At 45.7% G+C, this 23,519-nt stretch overlaps 1 protein-coding gene across 3 annotated transcripts in view; it reads left to right on the forward strand.

The window, feature by feature from the left end:
* Positions 1–15,063, forward strand: part of MAST2 (microtubule associated serine/threonine kinase 2) — a 188,986-nt gene extending 173,923 nt beyond the window's left edge. For all 3 annotated transcript variants that reach the window (XM_039384710.1, XM_027747082.2, XM_027747085.2), the window contains 9 exons: positions 51–160; positions 2,565–2,719; positions 4,047–4,351; positions 6,955–7,170; positions 8,958–9,184; positions 10,711–10,833; positions 11,574–11,710; positions 11,939–12,126; positions 12,831–15,063. In XM_039384710.1, the coding sequence (XP_039240644.1) occupies positions 51–160; positions 2,565–2,719; positions 4,047–4,351; positions 6,955–7,170; positions 8,958–9,184; positions 10,711–10,833; positions 11,574–11,710; positions 11,939–12,126; positions 12,831–14,962 (3,593 nt within the window). In that variant the 3' untranslated portion in view covers positions 14,963–15,063. The remainder of the gene's footprint in view (positions 1–50; positions 161–2,564; positions 2,720–4,046; positions 4,352–6,954; positions 7,171–8,957; positions 9,185–10,710; positions 10,834–11,573; positions 11,711–11,938; positions 12,127–12,830) is intronic.
* The last annotated feature ends 8,456 nt before the right edge of the window (positions 15,064–23,519 follow it).

Raw genomic sequence — 23,519 nt, forward strand, 5'->3', positions numbered from 1 at the left:
AGTTATCAACACTCCCTGCACTGACGCAACGTGCCATGTCTGCTTCCCAGCCCGTTCGGAACGGTACCAACACCTGGATTCAGAGGAAGAGGAGGACACTAATGATGATGATCACGTGGAAATTCGGCAGTTCTCCTCATGCTCACCGAGGTTCAGCAAGGTAGGAGCGTGCTGACTTGATGAAAGAAAAAAATCTAGAGAGGAACACGGTTCCGTTGCTTTGTGTGGAGTACATTTTAATCATATGGGTAGTATGTGGAATTGCACAGCATGTATTCCCTGAGGAAAGAGAAAAAGTGTGTGGTGTTTATTCTGTGGTAGTTGGAGGCCTATTAGAAGGTGAGTACCAGAGTAATTGGAGAATGACATTTGTATTTCCTAATGTTTCAACAATATGCAGGTACTGCAGAGGTCTCTTCTGCTTCTGATACACTTTGATTTACTAATGACTTGGATGCTGGCACAGGGAGTATCCAAAGCTTATTTGCTTTGAACAGTGTCATTCTGAAAGGGTCTTCCAGTAGGTGACAAGATGGTATTGGGATGAAAATGGATTCTGACATTTGGAATAATGATTTAAAATCAAAGGGGGTAAGAACAAGGGTGAAGTTTACATCTCTGCTGCTGTTCATTGTCTCAAATACAACCTGAGGAACAAAAGGCAGGGTGACTATTTCAAAGAGCAGGTTCTGGGCATATATTGCCTCATGAGTTACATGTGCCAAATTATTGAAGGAAAAGGCAGTTTCCATACTGGGTTTAGCAGTAGGAAGGCCATAGCTGGGGTTTTCTGGCCTATTCTGGGCGATGTTCTTGAAAATAAGCATGGACCAGTAAAAGGGAGTCCAGAGGATAGCAACAAGAATGACCTGAGATCTAAAACATAAAACCTAACCATACATAACTGCTGGAAGGAAAGGAGTACATCGGTCTTCCTGTTCTACACAGAACTGATATTGAAATGATGGGTGCAAATGAGGTATAGGGTAAATGGTAAGAAAAAGCTTCCAATACTGAACAATAATTAAGTGCTGGCACACGTTGCCTGGGGAATTTGTAGAGTTTCCATCTCTGGTGATTTTTAAGAACAAGTTGGGGAAGCATCGGTCGGGTGTTAGAAGAGAGTGAGTTCTGCTCTGAGGTGGGGAAATGGGCAGGAAGCCCTGAGGAGGTCCCTTGTAACCACACGTTCTGGATTCAGGGCTGTACAGGCCTCTCATTCATACTCAGGTGTTCTGAAATAAAAAATTGTAATTACAGGCATTTTAAAATAGTACAACTCCACTGTTAGCTTGGATAAAACACAGTATGTCTGGGAGGGGGAGAAGGGAGAAGAAATGCTGTTTTAAGGCTGGCTACCCTATGAATTGTATTTCCCTCTTAGTGAGATGGGAGTAGGAATTTTACTTAGGAACTCTGAAAGATATTTCATTTTTTCATGACAGTTCCTCCAGTTTTTCCACTACTGAAGTAAGTTTTTAAGGACCAGTTTGTTCTTCTTTGTCCTCAGCCAGGCTACAGTGGTTTAAATAACAGTTACTCTTAATTTTTTGGAGTTGCTCCTGATTTGCATCATCAAAAGTATGTTTAAAATTGGACCTGAGGATTAGCTGGTGTTTTGAAAAAGTTCTTATGAGTACGTAGGGGTTTCTTTCATCTGCCTTTTCTCACCATGAGTATTATTCATTTGTTAGACTGAAGCTTTTCTTTAGGGTTCAGTGTTTTTGCCACAAAGAGAAAAAGTTCACTTTTAATGAATTTTTTTTAAGACCTGGAAAATTATACAGCATTTGTAATGTGGGAGGCATAAAAGGCTCATTATATTTTGAAATTCTTGTCTGACAATTCAGCCATATGATTTATTAATAGTTATCTTGTTGATGCTCTGAATTTTTAATAACATTATTTTCATTAATCTCTTCTTATGTAAATTAGGTCCACAGTCAAGTGTAGTTTTAAAAGGATGGATTTTTTTTGCTTAATCATTTAATTATTTAAAGACGGCTGTAAAACCAAGAAAGGCACTTTCATTAAGCTGTCAGCCTTATAGTAGATTCCTTGAGGAGGGCAGGACTTTTTTGTTCTGAAATAAGCTTGGGGCAATGCTGATAGACTGATGATAATGAAATGGGGTCATGAGCATGATGCCTATCACTGAAGTGAATTTGTATTGCAAGATTTCAAGATCCAGATGCCAGCCCTCAAGAGTTTTGGAGCTGTCTTTTCAGCAGTAGTTCCTCTTAGATTTGAGAATCATTAAAACAAAACAAAAAAAATCAAGTAATTTCCAAAAGTTTTAGTATTTCTATTGTGTTTTCAGAGGAGAGGTGTTGGGTGCTATTGTAGAAAAGCATGTTTAATGCTCCCGAGGCTTGCATTTTGCCTTTCCTCCCTGGCACACCTCGAGCATGTCACATCTGCACTGTGTTATTTGGTCAAAGAACGTTACCAAGTTCATGCTTTCAGAGAACACCTTCCATTATGAGAAGAGATTTTGCCCCTTGATCAGAAAAGGCCTTGTGGGTTTGTTTTCCCTGTACAGAGGGATCTTTTCCTATGCACAGGTGTACAGCAGCATGGAACGTCTTTCCATCCACGAGGAGAGGAAGACTCCACCACCAACTAAACGGAGCCTGAGCGAAGAGAAGGACGACAGACTGGACAGCCTTGGTGGCCTGAAGAGCCGAGACCGCAGCTGGGTGATTGGGTCTCCTGAAATGTAAGTCCTGTAGAACTAAGTCTTCTGGTTTCTCACAGCGTCTAAAGAAAGGCCAACCTGTGCCAAAACTTTCTGTGACCACTGTTAGGTCGATATGTTGTATTTCCACAGGAGAAGCCTGGAATAGAATAGCTAAAAGTGAATGTGTGGAAGTGATACAGTCCTTAAATGTATCTAGTTAAGTGCTAACATCTTCTGAATTTGTAGCAAGTACTTTTAATGAATTCAAAGGTGTTCTAACCTTAAGTACAGGTTTCCTTTGTGGAAAGACCACTTACATCAGAGAGGTACCCACATCAGTTTTTTTATTAAATTAATCCTAAGTCTGGTAATGCCAGACTTTTACCATTTGTTACAAAGTAGAGAAACCATTAGGAAAGTTCAAAGTTTCAAAAGTTCAGAATATGCTCCAAAAATCTTGTACTCTAATAAAAAAATGTCAGTAAAATATATGAATACCCAGAATTTGAATGGTGACCTTGTTTCTAGCATTACTGAAATAATTGTCAATTTACCTTAAAAATGGGATATCTCTCATTTTTTTGCTTTTAAAGTGTAAAGCTTTTTCACTAACGTTTGGCATTAGAAAGAGCATAAAGTGTGGCAGTGACCTAGTCTGTGTGACTCCATTAAAAACAAAAACATTTTATAGATTACACTCTTGACTGAGGTGCACTTCATCTTGCATCAGGCCTTCCTGGCTTCAAATTTACAGCAACTCTGAAAGAAAAATTCACCTAAATCCAAAAGGAGCATGGATGATGATTTGCGTTTTATAATGTGATTTTATAATATATAATTATAATACAATTATAATAATATTTATAATATTTTTATAATATTGTATTATTGTATTTTTATATTTATAATATACAATGTTTTTATAATATTTTATCAATATAAAATTATTGTATTTTTCTAATGTTTATATATATATATCTATTTATATATATATAATATATAATGTTTTATATACTATTTTATAAATATAAAATATTTATCTCTCCAAAATCTTAGATTTCAGTCCTGTCACTTCAATATTTTATAAATATAAAATATTTATAAAATATTTATAATATTTATATTTTATAGTATCATGTTCATTGTACTGTATTTTTCTTTGGTTTTATTCCTTCCTTTCTTAGAAGCTTGACAACGGAATATATTGGAAATCTAAACTCATGCGATGCCCCAAGCCTTTTGTTGTTTTAAGTCCCAGTGGTGAAGCTTGGTTACCTAACTTCCCCTTAAACTGGCTTTGGGTGTGTGAAGGTTCGTTTTCCCCCTGGTTTAACCGGGGGGGGCTCCGTCTTGGTTCTTCTCTTAGATTGCGTAAGCGCTTGTCCATGTCCGAGTCCTCGCACACGGAGAGCGACTCCAGCCCGCCCCTGACGGTGCGGCGCCGCTGCTCGGGGCTCCTCGACATGCCCCGCTTTGCCATCTCCGCGGAGGACGAGGGGGCCGCCCTCAAGAGGCCGCAGTCCGAGGGGATGCTCTTATCCACCGTGCAGTCGCGGGAGGGGCTGCCGGTGCCCATTCCAGAACAGCCTGTGGAGCACGAGCTGCCGCTGGAAGGTGATGCCGGACCCGCCACGCCCTCCACGGCCGCCAGCAGCGCCTCGACACTGACAGGTACGTGCTCGGTGTGATGGCGGTGCCCAAGAAGGCCGTGTCAGCTTGCAGAGGTTAACTCTGTAAAACTGGGTCTGGGTGTCGGGTGATGTGACTGTCTCATGCTGAGTGGTTATTTTAGTGCAGTTCTGTGGATGTGCTTGCCTTCGAAATAATAGAAGTGGTTTCATCTCTCCAAAATCTTAGATTTCAGTCCTGTCACTTCAAATTGATTTAAGTCTTCTCGTGCTTGAGACCCGTATGATCTATGCCTACTTACAGCCACTGGGTGCCTACCTGAGGCAGCATCAATTTAAGCATTAGTCAGAACAGATCACTGCTGAGTTGGAGCTGGAGAACGTGGGGTGTCAGCCATACCAACAGGTCCCTGCTTCATATGGTTTTATTCATCCCAAGAGTTTAGAGTAGAGACTTGAAATATGCTGGGGAAGTGGGGCTTGCGTCAGGGACATGCTACTTTCTGTCACAGCCAAATATGCCAAAATTCAGTCAGTTGGAGGCTTAGAAGAGTGCAGCCTAAATTTAGTAGAGTGAATCTTAGAAGTCAGTGTTTGACTTCTCAGGAACTTCTACTGTCCTAGGGCTGTTCTTCAGCACTGGGCTGAGCTGGACCTTCCCTGTGATGGTGCCCTGGCCTATGGTAGTGCAGGACTGGGGTGCTGGAGTGTCCCCAGCTCCTGTCCCTTTCAGGGCACAGGAAAGGCGGGGAATGGAGTTGCCTGTTCCTGTCAACAGAGGAGGCCAGAGCTGGGAACTGCTGGGAAGTAGTGAGGAGAAAAAAAAAGGAAGTTTGGACTAACGGAAGAGGGTGGGGAAGATGAATAGAAGGTTGACAAGATAATATTTGAGAAAGAAGGCATATTTAAGGAAAGGACTAGATTGTAGTGTTGAATAACAAGGACTAACTAGGTAAGAAAATAAGTTGCTGGGAGAAAGTAGGAGCAAGCAGGCAAAGCAGTTGCCTTGGGGATGGAGAAGGAAGGGATACTGAGCAAGGACTCAAAGTGGCAGCAAGAATGGACAAGGTGGAGGACACTGGGAAGATGTGGTGGATTGACAGCAGAAGGTGGAAATCCTTGGAGGAAATTTGCTCCAGAGTAAAGCCAAGGATCCCCACATCTCATTATTCTTCTGCAATCCAGTCTGTGAAATTCAGAATTGTTTCATTCCCCTCTATGGCCCATTCTCCCAAAAGAGGCCTGGTGCTGCTGTCACGTTCTCCACTAAGCCCAGGAGAAAACGTGCGGGAGTAAAAGGAGTAAGCTACTTCATACTTAGGTGCCATAGGCGCCATAAGTGGAACCTTAGGTTCTTAATGTCATACTAAGAGCCTAGAAACATGCTATTAAAAATGGCAAGAACACTTTCATTGCTAATTCGAGTATCTACAAGTTGAAGTAGGCAAACGTGGAGCTCCCCTGGGCATCCTGCTCCCCTGATCTTAATACATCAGAGCAGTCTTTAATCTAGTGCATGGGATTCAGGGATACCATTGCTTTGGTGTCCCCAAGTCAGAGGCTTGAAAGGAGTTTGATTCCTGTTACTGTCTCGGAGTACTCCTCTAATGTACATGGCACCTTTTCACACGCAGCCTCCGAATCCGGGTTCTTCATTGTCTGGGAGCCTGATTTGAAACTCTGTGGTTGTTAAATGTTGAACAGGCATCTGGCACTGAGGTCTGTGGGAATGCTGCTCTGAATTTTTATTTTCGTGGTACTTCCTGCTTTACTTAGTATGCAGAGCAGTGGTGCCCACTTAAATAACGATGATCAATGTTTTGTTCTGTCCTCATTGTTCAAGATGTGGCCCTTAGGCTTTATTTATTGCACGCTGCTTAAAATTTGCTTTTGAAGACAGAATGATTAATTTCCCTTGTGGACTTGCTGTGATGCTCACCACTTTCATTTCTAAGCACCTTGTTAATTCTAATTACTGTATTTTCACCGTGCTCCTTTAAGGTATCACATGGGGACTGAGACACTGGACTTGAGCACAGCACCTCAGCCCTCTGCATCTGCTCTTGTTACATGCCTGGTCTGATCTTCAAGATTACTTTGCATTTTCTGTATAATTATAGCAGACTAAATTGCAATGGTGCACAGAAGGGGGCAAATTAAGATTGTCTTTGCAATCCACATTTTTACTCTCCCTGACTTTAGTACCTTAGTGTTCTTTTAGACTGGATTTTTTTATGTGCAGCTCCAGTAGAACCTGGCTCTTATATTACAGGCAGTTTTAACTTAAAGATTGACAGTTCTTGCTGGTTGTAAAAATGGAGCACTTTCCATAAACCTGTTTTCATCTGTGAACGATCCCATTGAAATGGCGTGTGGAACTGCACCACAGCTTTAGGATTCATGGAACTGCCACTGAGCAATGTGATTTCATTAGCGAGCTTTTCCACAGAATAGAAGCCGCTAATTTTCTGTGTTTGGAATAACACCATTTCTGTAAATAAAAATTCAAGCCCTGGGGTTTCTTCTTAGGAAAATTTACTCTTGGACTTCATGTAAACATGACTTTGATTTAATGTATTTTGCCTGTAGGGGAATAGACTGTTAGGAATTCCCTGTGGTTCTAATCTGTTTTAATTTAAACTGTAGCTGGGAGCACTGCAGATTTCTCTGATCCACGAGCTCGCAGTAATAGCAATGAAGGCCCAGACTTTACCACTCCAAAAGCCATCAGCGATTTGGCAGTGCGGCGGGCACGACACAGGTTGCTCTCTGGGGAATCAGGGGAGAAACGTACCTCGAGACCTGTCAATAAAGTGATTAAATCAGCATCCGCTACTGCCTTGTCTCTCCTGATTCCCTCAGGTAAGAAATGCCTTGAGTGAGGCATTGTCAGAATCTGCAAGCACTAAACAAAAGGTCTGCAGACAGATCCTCCCCCTTCGCTCTCCTGGAATAATGCCTTGCCTGGCAGGAGGGGAGAGATCTAACTTTTACTGCTCGCAGGTTGATGAGCACTGCTGTGCCACAGACAGGAGTGTTGTGTGTGTGGTCTGACTGCAGCTTCTGCAAATGGCAGCTGGGCCCTGTTATTTCCCTGGTTTTGTTTAAATTGGCTCCGAGCTGGTCTCTTGGTGCTTGCTGCAGCAAGGAGGTATAGGGACACAGAATGATTTTAACCCTCGAGGTACTATTTTTTGGGGGGGGGGGTGTCACATGCAAACTATGGCAGGAACAAAATGTATTTGGTGCATTTCTGGTGCATGCACTGGGAGGTATCAGAAACTCCAGATAACTTGTTTGAGATTGAGTGTTCAAGAGTTGAATAGTGTAAATAACTCACTGAGTCAAAGCTGAACCACTTACATTGTTGGCCTGGCTCTGTCTACAAGCAGAGCCAGACTTTTACAATTCCCAAAGCCAGGTGGTAACTCCTAGAGAACAGCTTAATCATACTGAGCTACGACAGACTGGTTCAGCAGGAGGAGGCTTGCCCCACAGGGACTTTGTCCCTCTTTCCAGAGGATAAGACCATGCTGTATTTCCAGGGCTGTACCTGTTCCTGCCTAGATGGGAACAGGGAATAGTGGGCCAACTGAGCAGAACCTGCTGGCAGAGCGATGCCCACATGCCTCTCTCAGCCAGAGAGCTGGAGGCAGGGAAGCACCTGCTCTTGGCACCCTCGTGGTGATGCACATCACATTTCTTGTGGTTTAGGCATCGGTTGCTTTGCAAACTACAAACTCCCTCGTGAAAATCTCTAAAATGTGTATTTAATCACCCAGCAAAGGTTCCTCCAGAGCTGCTCTCATCTGCCAGGTAAATATGTGCTGGGCGATTCAGCAGGTGTTTCTTAATGGATTAGAGATTACCCTTCTACAGCTGCATTTAATATTCCTGCTCTTTGGGTTTATTTTACTGATGTTGACCAGCTTCACTTTAAAATGAGAATTTTGTATTTGCTTTGTATTTTAAAATGTGGATGTTGTTCCAGCAGCAAGCAGAGTCAGATAGTTTATCTGATGGTTCAGCCCACAGCTGTTCGTTTGGGAAACTCACTCTAAAATACACTTGTGATGTTGTTTTTCAGCAGCAAAGTCCCTGCAGTTGCTAATTTTTTAGGGTTAAATATTCTTGCCCCTGTGAATTTAAAACACTACCAAAACTGTCTAGTAGTTGTTGTCTGATTGTCTATTGATTTTTTTTTTTATGTTAATACAAACTGATTTGGATTTATCTCAGCACCAGTGTGTAACTTGCACCAAGAGATGTCTGATCTTTTGTTGGAGGATATTATGTCATAACCTGGAAACAGAGTGTTCCCGGGTTGTGCCTATGGCAAATGCTTATGGTGGGTTGTAAATCCCAGCAAGAGAAGTAATAAACACTGTGACCCAACCATAATCCTGTATGAGCAGTGCTGCTGTATTAAATATATATTTCCAAATGTGCCTTTTCGAAAGCTCTGCCCATTTTTATATTATGAAGCATGAATGAGATGAAGCTGCAGACAAACCCAGCTCTGGTGAAGAAACCACAAGCTTTTAAGAGCATTGGGAGAGATGGTTTCTTAGCTGTTCTCTAACAAGAATTTTCTCTCTTTCGGAGGCCTGGTTTCCTAATTTTTGCCCACCTTTGTGTCATCACTGTAGATCACCACACGTGTTCTCCATTGGCCAGTCCAATGTCACCTCATTCTCTATCCTCCAACCCATCTTCGAGGGACTCCTCACCCAGCCGCGACTTTTCTCCTGCTATCGCAAACCTGAAACCACCAATCATCATCCATCGGGCTGGAAAGAAATACGGTTTCACTCTCCGCGCCATTCGCGTCTATATGGGTGACAGTGATATCTACACTGTGCATCACATGGTCTGGGTATGTCTCTGCTTTTCTAAAAAGAGTACCCTTGGGGCCACAAGTGCGTCTAGCCAAGGTTGTGGGATTTAGCTTTGTAAATTGTATTTTGCCACTCCGTTTTCCCTCTCCTTATTCACACTCGAAGTTGTCCTTTTGGGGTGGGGGAAACCCTTTGTAAATAAATGAAAAAATAACGGCGTTTTGGGTTTTCCTGTAGGAGTTTTCAAGCCCATCACAGAACCACAGCAACCTTTCTTTCCTTCTTTTTTTCCTGGTTACATGAATCCACCACCTTTCACCTGCAGCACATACTTTAAAGCATGTTTCTGTGTACATACCTCTTTCTCTTTATTGGGGGTTGTTGCATGAGGGCCCGTTGTGCCTAATTTATTCAGGCTCGTGCTAGTGATTATAACCTGCTTCTGATCGGTTCAGTCTGCTGGGGTTTTCCAAGCAGTCGCTTGGAATTGATTACAAGCCTTAAAGCATCACTGCTGCTATGCTGATTGCCATGGGATTTAGCTCTTGGCTTAGTTGTGAGCTGTGCTAAAAGGTCTGGTTTCCATGGCTGTATCGCTTCCCTCCCATTACTTCTGGTACTTGATCTCTGTGTTCCTCTTTTATTAACATAGATGACTTCTTGGAATGATCCATTCCCCGAAGCAGTGTTGTTAGGATTGTGTAGTTAGGGAGAATGCAGTAAGGGTAAAAGTGGCCCATTCTGTTCCTTGTATTTCTGTATTCATCAGACAATTTGGACTTCATACGCTTTGGTCATTTTTTAACACTTATTCTTACCTAGAGATATAACCTGAGGCTGCATTTTTTTCCCTTGCCCCTCTCTTGCTTTCCTTGAAAAATGCTGAGTTTACCAAGATATTAATTTGGAGTCTTTTCTGGCTAGAGGGAGAGTTGCTGCATTCTCCAGCACATCTGTCTCCTCATGGTGAAGGAGGTTTACCTTTCTGATCAGCAACAGGGGAAAGGCAGTGTGTTCACAGGGGAAAAGATCTGGCGTTGGATAGGTTAATAAAGGATGGAAAGTGGAAAAAGAAAATCTGTTTAGCATGAGATGTAATATAGGCACCTTAAACACATGGCACAGAGTCTTTGTTAAAAATCTGTTGGCCACCTTGGGTTCCAGCGTGTACATGGAAGGATGCTGGATTTGGGATGGCAAAGAAATTGAAAAAGATTGAATGTTTGTCTGTAAAGCTAGAGTATCTAGTTAACATTTGTAAGTGCTAAAAACTTTTTAAAGTGTGTTAAGCCTTCTACTTTGGGAAGAGCTAGTCTCTTGATCAGCTTAACCATCCCGGCTGCCTTGGATCAGGGGAAGACTGGCAGGATGCTGGGGGAGGAGTGGAAGAGCACAGGGTTTTGTGCTCGGCTGTGCCAGTCAGTGGTTTCTCTCACACTTCCTTGAAGCAGCTGGCACTGGCTGCAGCAGGAGGTGAGATGGATGGGTGGGCTTTGAGTCTGATCTGGGCCAGCAGTCTTGCTCGTTCCCCTTCTCAAATCAGTCATCCCCTTCTCGTTGCCAGCACGTGGAGGAAGGTGGCCCGGCGAACGAGGCGGGTCTGCGGGAAGGGGATCTGATAACCCACGTCAACGGGGAGCCAGTCCATGGGCTGGTGCACACGGAAGTGGTGGAGCTGATTCTGAAGGTAGGGAGCTCAGCACTGTCACATTTTGGAAAATTTGAGCCAACTTGTTTCATATGCCATAGGTAGGTAATTGGCATTATCTGAAATACAAGTGTGTACACAGCACCTGATGGTACTTAAGAGCAGCTTTGTAATGGCTGGTCTTAAAATTATCCAGGTAAATGACTTGTGTTTGATACCTCCTCTGAGCAGAATCCATTTACAGAGGAAAAACCCTGAAGTTCTGGACTATTCTAAGAGACAGAAGACTTTGGGATTGCAAATAGAGGAGCAATCAGGATTATTATTTTTTTTAAGATGAATGAGACAAGCCATGCTCTGTGTTGCAGATTCATCATGATAGATGCCTGATATGTTCACATCTGCCATCAGTCAGAGCACTGGGAATAGGATTGGTGACAGAATATCACTTTGTTCAAGTTTCCAAGTATTACAAGTATTAAATTGAGTCATTTGGGATCTCAATGGGAGAGGTCAGATGCTGTGTTCTGTCTGCCCTGGGAAGCTTTACCTACCAGCTGGGGTCTGAGCTAATCATTTGTGAAAGCCTGACTAACGAGGGCTCTCTCTCAGCAATTCCTTAATAAATGATAGGTGGAAATGCTGAGAGGAAAAATGGAGTTTGACAAAGGATTACAAAATGGCAGGCAGCACTGAACTAGCAGCCTACCTGCTTAGCCTGCAGATCTGCTTCAAATAACCACATTTTAAGCAATGTCTCTGTGTCTTGTATCTAACAGAGTGGAAATAAAGTGTCCATCTCCACCACACCATTTGAGAACACGTCCATCAAAGTTGGTCCAGCTCGAAAAGCCAGCTACAAATCCAAGATGGCTCGTAGGAACAAGAAGAGCAAAACAAAGGATGGTCAGGAAAGGTTTGTTTTGATATTTCTCTGTCAAAATGAAAGGGTAACCAAGATAATGTAAGAGGGATCTTCTCAAATCCATTTGCAGATAATGTGTATCAGCAGGGACATCCTTTAGTTTTTCTTTTGTTTATTTATTTTTTCTCTGTAACTGTGACATAAAATTGACTGAAATGTGCTAATAAAGGTAAATAAATCATTTGGGCTTGTAAACACCATTTGAATGCTCTTCCACAGTAAGAAGAAGAGTTCTCTGTTGAGGAAGATCACTAAACAAGCATCGTTACTTCACACCAGCCGGAGTTTATCGTCACTGAACCGGTCTCTGTCCTCTGGAGAAAGTGTGCCTGGCTCTCCCACTCACAACCTGTCTCCTCGCTCACCAACCCAGAGCTACAGATCCACTCCCGAGTCTGTACACTCAGGTAAAAAAAACAAAAACAAAAACAAACAAAACCAAAAAAATCTAGTCAAACAGAAAAAAAAAGCTTGGAGAAAACTTTTGCTGATTGATTAATTTTGGAAATAAAATACACAGCAGCAGGTAGTAGGTCTCTTTGTGAAGTAAATGACAGCTGTGATTTCGATTACCTTAAGGATGGATGTATTCTCGTTCATTGATTAATTTAAAAATGAAAATCCATACATCCTTTTAAGAATGCATTTGCTGTACTAGAGCATCCTTTCACTTTGATGCAAATGTGTATTGTAAGTTGCAATCTTTTCATATCAGTTTGACACATTTCCTATGTTCAGAGAAAAGAAATCAAAACAGCGTCGCAGAGTCATATTTGAAAATTGAATCAGCTGCTGGAATAAAGGGATTTACATCTGGAGAATAGCAATGAAACACGTGGTTTGTCTGCTCAAAGGTTTTTTTTTTTCAGAAAAGTGTTCTGATAGCTGAGTGTTTCTTACTCTGCTCTGGTGTTGGGGCCTAATAATGTGAATTTCCGTCAGAAACCTGGCAATGTTACCTTGCAATATTACCACTGGCCTTTGGAGTAACATGGCATTGTGCCTTGACTTTGCATATCTTACTTGCAATAACTTGTTTTAATGGTCAAATATATATTAATCGTCTAGTATTTTTTCATTTGTTCTTTGTTTTTTTTTCCTTTCTTTTAAGTTGGTGGCAATTCTTCCCAGAGCAGCTCTCCCAGTTCCAGTGTTCCCAATTCTCCAGCCAGCTCTGGGCACATCCGCCCTAGCTCTCTGCATGGACTAGCACCAAAGCTCCAAAGGCAGTACAGATCTCCAAGGCGTAAATCTGCAGGAAACATCCCTCTGTCACCACTGGCTCACACTCCATCACCAACCCCACAGTCCACATCACCGCAGCGCTCCCCGTCTCCTCTACCAGGACACTCAGTTGGCAGCTCCAGTATTATTCAGTCTTTCCCAGTAAAACTACACTCCTCTCCACCACTGGTGAGACAAATTTCTCGCCCCAAAAGCGCGGAGCCCCCTCGGTCTCCTTTGCTGAAGAGAGTGCAGTCAGCTGAGAAGCTGGCTGCCTCGCTGTCCTCCTCTGAGAAGAAGCTGGGCTCCTCACGTAAGCACAGCTTGGATATCTCTCACTCTGAATTTAAGAAGGAGATGTTACAGCGAGATCCCAGTCTCCAGAGCTTGCAGGAATCTGCCAATGAGACAACAGGTGGCAAACTTGGGCTTGCAGAGAAAGGGATGCTGCAGAAGCCGGGTTCACGGAAGTTGGGCGCCATCCGACAGGACAGGGTGGAGAGGAGGGAGTCTCTGCAAAAGCAGGAGGCCATCAGGGAAGTGGATTCTTCTGAAGATGAAACAGATGATGGTTCAGAAGATAGTCAGGATGGGAGAAGGCTGGACAAGCCCCGTGGCAGTGGAGACCAAGGCTCAGATTCTTTTAATGAGGATAATAAGTTCTCATCTAAACTGGAAAGCAAGGATAGTATTGAAGATGATGCTTTTCTACCTGAAGATCCAAAAGGTACGGAAGACTTGCAGAAGGGAAATACTCAACAGGCCAAGCCTGTTTCAGAGCCTCTGCAAGTCAGTGTGCAGCCTTCCCCATCAGAGCTCCTGTCAAGAACTTCTCCAGAAAAATTAGCTAATTCAGAAAAGCCATTCCTAAAATCAGAAACAACTGCAAAGGAACATAAATTGCCAGAAAACAAAACTTTTGACTGTTTTGGTCCAAAAGACAGGTCTTCTGAAGCAATCAAAGACTTAGGGAGAACTACAGGTACTCAAAAAACAGTAGATGGCACAGAACATGTATGGTGCCCGTCTATCAAACTCCTGGAACTTGAAGAAGGTGATTCTTCTGGGGCCTCCTGTGGTAAACTTGACCTGAAAGACCCTGTGCTAACAGAAAGCAGTCAGAAAAAACAGGATTCCAAACCTCTGCTGGCACTTTCCTCGTGGTGCCCAGCAAACACGAGCACTCCTGTCTCGGTGAGTCCCCCAGACCGCGGCGAGAAGGGTCACAAGGAGACGCTGCAACCTGCGGAACAGCACAGCACCTCATTCCTGTCTCCTGGAAGCGCCAGCGAAATGTCCCAAAGAAGTCCTGGTACTGAAAAGCAGCAGCCCAGCTCATCCCAGGCAGAGAGTACTTTGACCTCCAGGAAAACGAGCCCAGCGGGACCTGCATCCTCCACACTCCTCATCCCCGGCGCCATCGAACGCGCACTCTCCGTGTCTCAGTTGGTGCCCCTGGCTCAGAGCGTGTTAGGCCCGTTGAAGCTCAGTATGTCTGGTTCTGGAGAGGTGGAAAAGAGAAAGGATTTGGGTGCTTCCTGTAAAGAAGAGAGAGATTTGAAACAAAAAAGGCAGGAGATTTCACAAGTAGGAGAATGCCAAGAGAAAGCCAAACTATCTAGCACAGACGGTCTGACCACGAGGAGCGGGTCCTGCTCAGAGTCCTTACACTCAGCAAAGCCCTGGGAGGCAACGTGTCCTGTGGTGGCCAAAAAGGAGGCAACGTGTCCTGTGGTGGCCAAAAAGGAGGCAACGTGTCCTGTGGTGGTCAAAAAGGAGGCAACTTCTTGCGGTGCTAAAGCATCTGAAGCGTTGGCAGGTAGCTGCAAAATCACTCCATCGAAAGAGCTGTCTCATGCTCTTGGACAAGCAGCGCTGAAAGCCTCTCCTCTGCCAGATGGCAGCACGAGGCCCTGTAAAGAAGGGACTCTGGCACAGGCAAAAAGCAAAGAGGTTGGAAATCAGTTAAAAATACAAGACTTTCCCCTGTCACATGACGATGCTGTAAAGAAAACATAGCAGCATCGCTGGTACTCATGGACTGGAGCATTCTGCATTCAAGATAGAGACTGCATGTTTGAATTTTGTAATATACACTAATATAAAATAGAACTTGTGTACATCTATTTTTGGGAGGGTTTTTTTCATACTGTTTTTTGTGTTTTTTCATCCTTGCTATTCTATTTTTGTACACAGTAATGCTTGCTGTTTGAGGTCTCTTTAGAACAGGGTATCTTTAAAGCAGGGCTTAAGAAACAGTTTGTTTATTTTTATTTTTTTTTTCCCCTTCCAGACCTCCTATTTTGCCTGATTTTAAGACCTGGAGTGATCTTCCCTCTAATCCTGCATTTATTTGAGATCCTCAAAATTCTGAGTACAAAAAAGGCAGCTTGTTTTCAAATTTCTGCTTTTCAGCATTCTCTTTGAAATTCCATTGAAATTCAAAAATATCAAGTTTTTGCTTCAGTTTTACAATCTGATGTCCTTTGACAAGAATAAGAAACTGCTCTCTTGTCTACAAGTTACTCTGAAACTGCAGACCCTCTTTGGTGCAAGTATGACCTCTTTGTGTGTCTCCACGGTCCTGTGTCCTTAGAGGATATGGAGACGAGGAACTTGGCTGGAGAGGCTGGACAGAGGGAGAGATCCCTGTCTTCTCTTTAAAACAAGTAAGAGTATTTTTCAATGGAATTATCAGAAAGAGAAATCTCCAATCCATAAGCTGGCTTGTTGGGGGATTGTTTTTAGTTATCCTTTGTAGGACACATGGCAACTTTTCCCTCTGTTTTTAAAATTTTAGTGATGTTTTATCTTCCTTTCTCTGGCTTCAATTCATAACTTGCCCTGCCTTGGAGTAAGTGACCCCAGGAAAGGGGTGCCTGTAGATTGATTTTAAAGTAGAGAAATTTGTAGTCATGTGTTCTCCAGTGTGTCTCGGGGAAAGTTATCTCAATGATAAATGGCCTTTGGAGACTTTTCCTTCTCTTGGTGAGTCTAAGTAGGTAGGGATTTTAAGGTGTTCCTTAACATTTCTGAATTGGGGCTTGGGAAACTTGCTGGGTTTTCTGAATCTGCCCGTTTTAAAAACAATCGAACTCGTGAAGAGTTTGGACTCCTCAAGTTCTGTGGACAAGCTGCAAGCAGACTTCAAACCACATGTGATATTTTCAGATTTCAGCTTTGATAGCTAGATCATTGCCACTGCTGAGGTCGCTTTCCATTAGAAACTTACTCTTTGCTCTTAGGTTTAGACATGGCTTTGCTTTAAGTGTGACCGACTCTGGGTAACAGTGCTCCTTGCTGAGGATTAGGTCAATAATAATGCACCAATAAATGTGTTGAGTGGTGATACCTATAGCACTGTAAGCCATTTCTTCATCCAGTTAAAAGTTCCTCTCGATGAACACTCCCATCATTTGTCCCAGATTGTGCTCAGCTTGTATTCTAGTCTTGTCTGAGTGTATCTCCCTGCAGATCACCCACGAGGGGTAGTATCCTGCTCACTGGCTTACTCTGTTAGAAGCAGAATGACTGTGCAACAGTATTCCAAGCTAAAACCCACTCTGTTGATCTGATTTCCTTACGCTGCTGCTTCCTTCACTGTCTTGGCTTTTTCTGAACTTGAAGTTTTGATTCGTTTCCCCTAAATGCACATACGTTTTTATATAGGAATATATTTTCTCCATATCTCTCAACTTGATTTCAGTTTAATCCACAGCTCACAAAAAAAATCTCTGAAATCTCACCCTACTTCTTTCTGTGTAGCCGCTGCTTCCCTGCTTCCCCCCGTTATATATTTGATTTTGGCTGCTTGAATTTCATTTCTGGACCAAGGTTTGGTTTGATTTGGGCTTTTTTTCTTTAACATATTTAAATGAGTGTTTACTCCATGAGTCTGTGTGAACATGTATGGTGTTGCTACTACACTAACCAAAGCCTCGGTGCTCCCAGGTAACACGTTAATAAACTTTGCTGTGACGGTGTTGAGAGCAGAGCCTGCTGTGCTGTCTGTCTGCTCTTTTTCCTTGGAATTCATAGGCTGCTCATATACACTTGGTTTGCAATTATAAACCACAGTATTTCCACTGCCTGGTCAGGGTCTTGGGTGTCTCCATCCTCTCAAAGCGCTCTTGGTGGTGAGCATCATTCAGCAAGTTAAGAACAGACTTGGCAGGATCTGGTACTTACCTGGCTGGTTTTCTCCCTGATGAGTTGATCTACTAAAAAGTTGCTGAGAAACAGTGCAGGATGTTATGGCATGGACAGGAGTAGTGAAAAATGGATTTGGCATCCTGAGTCTGTGGTAATTATAAAGACAAGCCTCAGGCTGATCTCTGAGAGCACCTGACCTTGGCGAGATGGAAGTGTCTGTGTAAATTAAGGAGGGAGCTCAGAGCTGTGTGAGGACATGGTCCAACCTGGCTGTTCCCTGGGTAGCAGGTCCCCTGTTTCCTTCTGTGTTTAGAAAACCCAAGGGGAAAACCAACCACTGCTCCTAGGAGGTTAGCACGGGATGAGCCAGGCTGGGTAACCTGGCTCATCCCACACTGGCAGGGATGGGATGGTACCAGCTGTAAGCTGCTGACTCCCTGCCTTGGCAGCAAGTGCTTCCTTTCTTAGGCATAAAAAGAGGAGTGAAGCCCCTTGCTATGTCACAGCTCTTGCTGCTTTTGCCTATGTTGGCCAGAGAAGAGGTGAGGTGTGTGTTTCCTTGCCTCTTTTGTAGCTACGGTACAGGAAGTGAACAGTGCAATTAACAATCCCTGTCTTTTTGGAAGCGAAAACCAAACAGCATTGCCAGGAAAGCATCCTAGTGAAGCCCTGTATCCCCTACTCCTGGTCAGTCTTGTAGTTTCCCTCCATGTGCCAGGTGCCCCATCGTCCCAGTTCCACCTTCTGTCAAATTTATATGGCGCACCTAAGCAGAAAGTCTGGGAAAAAAGCCTTTTAAATTTTGATAATAAGCCAGGTAGATACGCCAAGACTTTACTCCTTGCTCTGCTACAAATTCCTTCAATGCCTTCTCAAATAAACTTGAAAAATGCATTGGGGAAGAACAAGATGTTGGAAGAGCTGTGTGTGAGGAGCGAGAGCGTGTTCCCAGCATCGACTCAGACCCGCAGTGTCCGAGGGAAGCTCTTGGCAAGCCCAGACTTCGGCCTCCGTAGGGAACCCTGAGTCAGGCAGGCGGAAGGTGGAAGTCACGAGCGTGAGGTGTGTGTTTGGTGAATGAGCCGTGCGTGTCACCATCCAAATATGCTGCTTTCCCGCTTTGTTTCCCTCTTCTGTCAGCTTGGATGTGTCTCCTGCTCCTCATCCATGTAGGGATGGCGGCATCTAAGCTGGTTCAGCCTCTGCAGCTCCTCTCTGCTCCTGCATCCAGCTGGCCCATCCCTGCCCCGTGCCTCATTTCAGTGTTATTTTTCCCTTTGTCTCTTACTGTTGCAAACTAAGAGAAATGGATGATATTTATTGTAAATATTAGACTTTAGCATTGTTCCGGCCACTCCTGGTCCGAATGTCAGAGGCCTTTGGCTGCTGCTGTACTAAAGAGCGCTTGTGGGGAAGGGGTAGGAGTGACCAGTGGGTTTGTTTGCCACACTTGCATTAAGGTGTGATTTGGAGTATTTTTTTTTTAAAATTTTTTTTTTTTTCTTTTTCTTCTGAAGAGGGGAGGATTAAGTCTTTCTCTGGTTTTATCTTACTGGATGTGAAGGATAATTCTGTACTTCTAGTAGAAGATTTGACAGAAGTGTGTGTTTACGTTGTGTTCGATTACCATATCCAGGTGGCTGTGAGAGCACCTCCTGCGCTGGGCTCTGCCAAGCCGTGTCACTCAGCACTTAGCTAGATAAGAGAAAGTGTGGAATTTCTGTGTTTTTAGAAACTTGAACAATTGCCACATAATAGCGGTGCAATAATTTTTATTCATGTTGTACCTGCATGTCGATGTTCAAATCCTCCTCCAAAATAAATAATTTTTTTTTTTTTTTACATAAATCCAAACTCGTGTCTGTCTCTTGTTTTGGTTTCCCCTCACTTTCCCTCAGTGCCAGGAGTGGCTGTGCCTCCAACTCGCCTCCTCAGCCAGCTGCTGGATGGGGCACAAAATGGCCTGTGGAACGTCTGGGTATTGCAGTAACTCTGCCAGGCTCTTTGGGATTTTCTGCTCCAAAGGCCAGGTGTGTGAGTAACCCACTCTGAAACTCAAGCCCAAAATTTACCATCCTCCACCAAGTCCATAAGTATATAGTTTGCTGTGTCCCTGATTCTCGGTTCTTATTAAAGGAGTAAAAACATGTAAGACATGAAATTTGGCTGAGCAAGATGATGTGACTGGCCACAACTAAATACCGCGGCTGAAGGGTGTAGGAATTGGGTGCACAATAAAATCCGAAGGGCAGGGGCTGCCAGCGGCACGGGTATGAGATTGGCTTGGATCAGCCAAATGGCATGAGGCAGCAGGTGCCCCTTTGTGCACCCACTTATTTAGGCTGCCCTCATGATGCACCTCCCAAAACCTTTCCAGAAACAGCCCTTTGCTTGTAACATTTGCAGGTGTGCCCTCTCCACGTGGAAAAGCCTTCAGAGGCTATTCCTGTCCTTGGAAATAGCGCTGGGGAGACATTCATGTCTGGGGGGCATTGGACTCATCCTCATTCGCCGCTGCCAAGGATGCTCAAAATATCCCATGTCTCCGTGCTCCGGAGGAGCTGCCGAGCAGAAATCGGGGGCGAGGCAGAGCTCCGTCCGCGGGAGATTTGCGGAGCCCCCGCCGGCAGCCGCTCGCCGCGTCGCTGGGCGTCATCGCTGACGCCGGCCCGGGGACGAGAGATGCTCCTGCCCACGCGGGGAGGGACCGCACGGCCCGCGGGGACGGGAGCGCTCTGAAAGGACACTGCTGCCTCTCCTGCAGCGTTGAACAAAACGGCCTGTCTGGCACGGCAAAGGCTCCCTGCCTCGGCCACCGTGCAGGGACCTGGCTTGGAGCAGGAGCTGGCTGTGCCCTGCAGCCCAAGTCCAGAGCATCATCTTCTCGGTCCTTCCTGTTGGGGCGAGCAGGGATGTGGCAGCAAGGGATTTTCAAATTACGTCTTCATGGAAACGTACTTTTTTTTCCCCCCCTTCCTTTTTAAAGACTTACTAGCTGGAGTTTAATTAGGGTTAAGTCTAACGTCCACAGCCCTCCTACAGAGGTTCCCCCGGCTAGGAATAAATGACTCTTAGTCGGCAGCAGTTTATTCTTCCAAAGGAATAAGCCACAACAAATAAGGGCCATTTTCCTCTCAAATGATGGCATGCACGTGGGCAGCCCAGCACGCTTCAGCGCCCTTGCCAACACTGATATTTGACTCCTTCCCCCAGGATCAGAGGGTGTGAGTGAGTCTCCAGGCAAAGTCCCGATGCCAACAGGTAGGCTGGCCTGCAGTTAACCTGGAATTTCGAAGAGGGGAACAATGGAGAAAGCCAAAGCAATCTGCACGGGTGCTTGGTCCCCCACTGTTGACAGCCTGCCCTGAATAGAAGCAGCAGCTGGAATTGCTGTTGGATGCACCAGGGACTAGACAGGAACCTGGGGCACTTCGTACGTGCGTTGCACCCGACATGTTGCTGCCTGTGCCCCATGTGCATCAAGGATGTGAACTGAGTGCAGGGGGCTGAGATCTGGGGGGATGTGCAGATGTCTGTGGCTCCACAGGGCTTAACCCTTCATATCTGGCTCTGCCCTGTGCAGCCTCATTCCCTCTGACCATGGAAACCCTCAGGGCTGGCCTGCAGCCACCCCCTCTCCCGCCTCCATCACTTGCTAGTGAGCTTTATATTTTAAACGCTGATTAGGGCTGACCTCATATTTCAGAGCTTACTTCATAGTCACTAATGAGGGATTAGGAATGTTAAGCTAATTAGCAATCAGCAAACGAGGGCTCAGTCAGTCTTCTCAGCCTGACAGGCTGTCAATGAACGAGTTATTTGATGATTATCGTAAACCCGCTCAAACGGGTTGCCTAATTCTGATGGGCAGCAGGGAACCGGGGCGAGCTGCAGCCCGGGTGATGGGAGCCCATGGCCCCACATGGCCCTGCTGCTCTCTGCAGTCAGGAGGGTGCAGGACACCTGCTCCTGAAGTCAAAAGGATTCAAATAAATAAATAAACTTGGGATGTTTTTGCCAGCTCGAATGTATTGAGTCATAGTCCGAACTGCCCAGCCTTACCGCTCTGGGAGAGGCTTTACCTGATGGGCCACTGAAGGAGGAAATTTGGCCACCTCTGCATGCCGTTGGGCTCCAAAAATGCCCTCAAACCAAACCTTCCCTGCTGTGAAACCTTCTTAGAGCAGCCTGGCTTTCGGCTGGGTTTCAACACCCTGGGTCGTTAATTTAGATTTACTTCCCCATCCCACCCTTTGCTCCACCAGGGAAGCATGGCAACCAGGAGGCTTTGGGAGGTGGGGGGAGGTAAGCTTAGCAGTGACCTGATCAATATTTCACACTGGAAAGCGGGAGGAAAAGCTAAACCCCAAAGTATAAAACTCCAGAGTGCTTGTGGGAATGAAGCAAAGAGGGAAATGAATGGGACTCATGGGCTGTCCTGGCCCAGGAGGGCTGGAGGGGGGGTGCTGGGCTCTGTTCTACCCGCTGTTTCTCTGCTCTCTTCAGTGTATTTAAGACCCGAGGAAGCTCCACACCTGATGATGGCCCACGTGGACAGGGCTCAGCCATGTGCCAGGAACACACTTCTTTTTGTGCTGAGGGACAGTTCGGGAACAACACAAGGGATGGGGACCAGTAGCATTGCTGCCAGGCCAGTGCCACTGTGAAAGAATGTGTCTCTGAGGATGGGAGAGCTGCTCTTCCCTGGGCACAGCTGTGCTTTTTGCTGGGTGATGCCAAAAAGGGCCCTTTTCAGCCTTGAATATGGGGGTCAGGGTGGTGGCAAAGGCTTGTGGATGGACCTGGGGCAGGGACTGAGCAGGGCTGCTCCTACTGCTCCCTGAAACTCATTTTCCCGCCCTTTTGGGGAAAAAATAAAGCTTTTTCCTCCTTTGCAGCCAGTGTGGACAGAGGTTTTCTTCCCACAGGGGCTCAGTGCTGGCCAGGACATGAGGCCATGACCTCCCTTCCACCCGTCCAGCCACTGGCAGGGGATGGATCCATCCTGCCCCGCGTCCGTGCCCTTCCCCATGTGCCACCCCGGCTTGGCAGCCTGGGAGCTAAAAATAAGTGAAATGCAGGGGATAACCGGGTGCCTAAATATATCCCTTCTTTAATTAGCACCAGGCGACTGCCTCGCAGTCACGTCCGTCTGCCCACTAATCCCACTAAGCTGTGCCCGCGTCACAGGGCTCCCCTGAAGAGCCTTCCCTGAGCTTGGGCACGGAGCATCATTGCTGGTGGCTCATTCCTGCTGACCCTGCCCTCGGCCTTGGCGTGGCAGGAGGCTTCCAGGGATGGCCTGGCGTGGGAGGGCAGCGTGACACGGGGGTTAAATCGGCGTGAGGAGGGTCAGCGGTGAGGCGGGAGCATCCCACAGGGTGCTGTGTGCCGGGGGTGGGGGTGCCATGGGGTGGGAACCTCTCTAGAAGCGAGGTGCTCTCCCATGTCACTGCCTGGAGAGCTCCAGTGTGCAGGGCTGCCACTGAACTCACGGGGGTCAGGCTGGGAGAGTGCCCTCCTCCCCCACATCTCACTGGGAGCATCCCTGGCTCTCCCTGGCGCTCACCCGAGGCAGTGGGTCAGACAAGATTTAACTCGTTACAGCTTCATTGGGCTCTGAGGTCCTTCAAGGGGGAACTGCTTGAAAGTTGGAGTTGCACCATGGCTGCTGGTTTTAGCATCTTCTTCTATTTCTAATACAGGCATATAAATAAACATTTCTGGTTTGCCCCTGTGCAAGGGCGCTGGGTTCCAGCAGGGAGGGATGCAGTGGAGGATGGGCTAAACCCGTGGGCCTGGTGGCTGCAGACTCCTCTCTGGTCAGCAGCTGGCTCTTCCTCTTTAATAAAAGGCTGGATTTGCCCCAAAACTGGCTTCTGGGAGGCTCTGTGAGCAGCACACTGTGGGACAGCATCCCAGCAGGTTTTCCCTTGGGTTCTTTTAGAGCATATGACCAAGCCACCTCTGCTGCTGTAAGTGAGGACATGGGTCTCGCTGGTCTAGGAATAAGTCTGAGCTTTGCTCTGGCAACCTCTATTAATCCTGGAGGAGAAGGTCTCTGGGAAAGGTGCTGCCCTCCCAGATCACTGGCAGCAGAAGGTTGCATTCCCTGATAAATGAGCCCAGCTCACTGCCTCTAATCTCCCAGCCTGAGTCCCTGGGACTGAGCCAGAAGCCAACCCCCTAAGCTGGCTCTTTTCTGCAGCAGCTGTCCCCTCGCTGGGCTCCTGAGCACGTGGCATTTCTGGGGCCGGATCCTGACACCTCAGGCACAACCCAGGGGGTTGCACATCTTCTCCTGTTTCCTGTCTCAGTTTCTCTTTAGCAGTGCTGCCCCTATGGGCACTGTGCAGTGGACCTCCTAAAACTCTGCTGGATGCAGGCGACTCCCCTGGAACTGCTGGCTGGGGAATGAAGCAGG

This window comes from Pipra filicauda, unplaced genomic scaffold (assembly GCF_003945595.2).
Source record: "Pipra filicauda isolate LSUMZ 115617 unplaced genomic scaffold, ASM394559v2 scaffold36_size6622888_pilon, whole genome shotgun sequence".
Lineage (NCBI taxonomy): Eukaryota > Metazoa > Chordata > Aves > Passeriformes > Pipridae > Pipra > Pipra filicauda.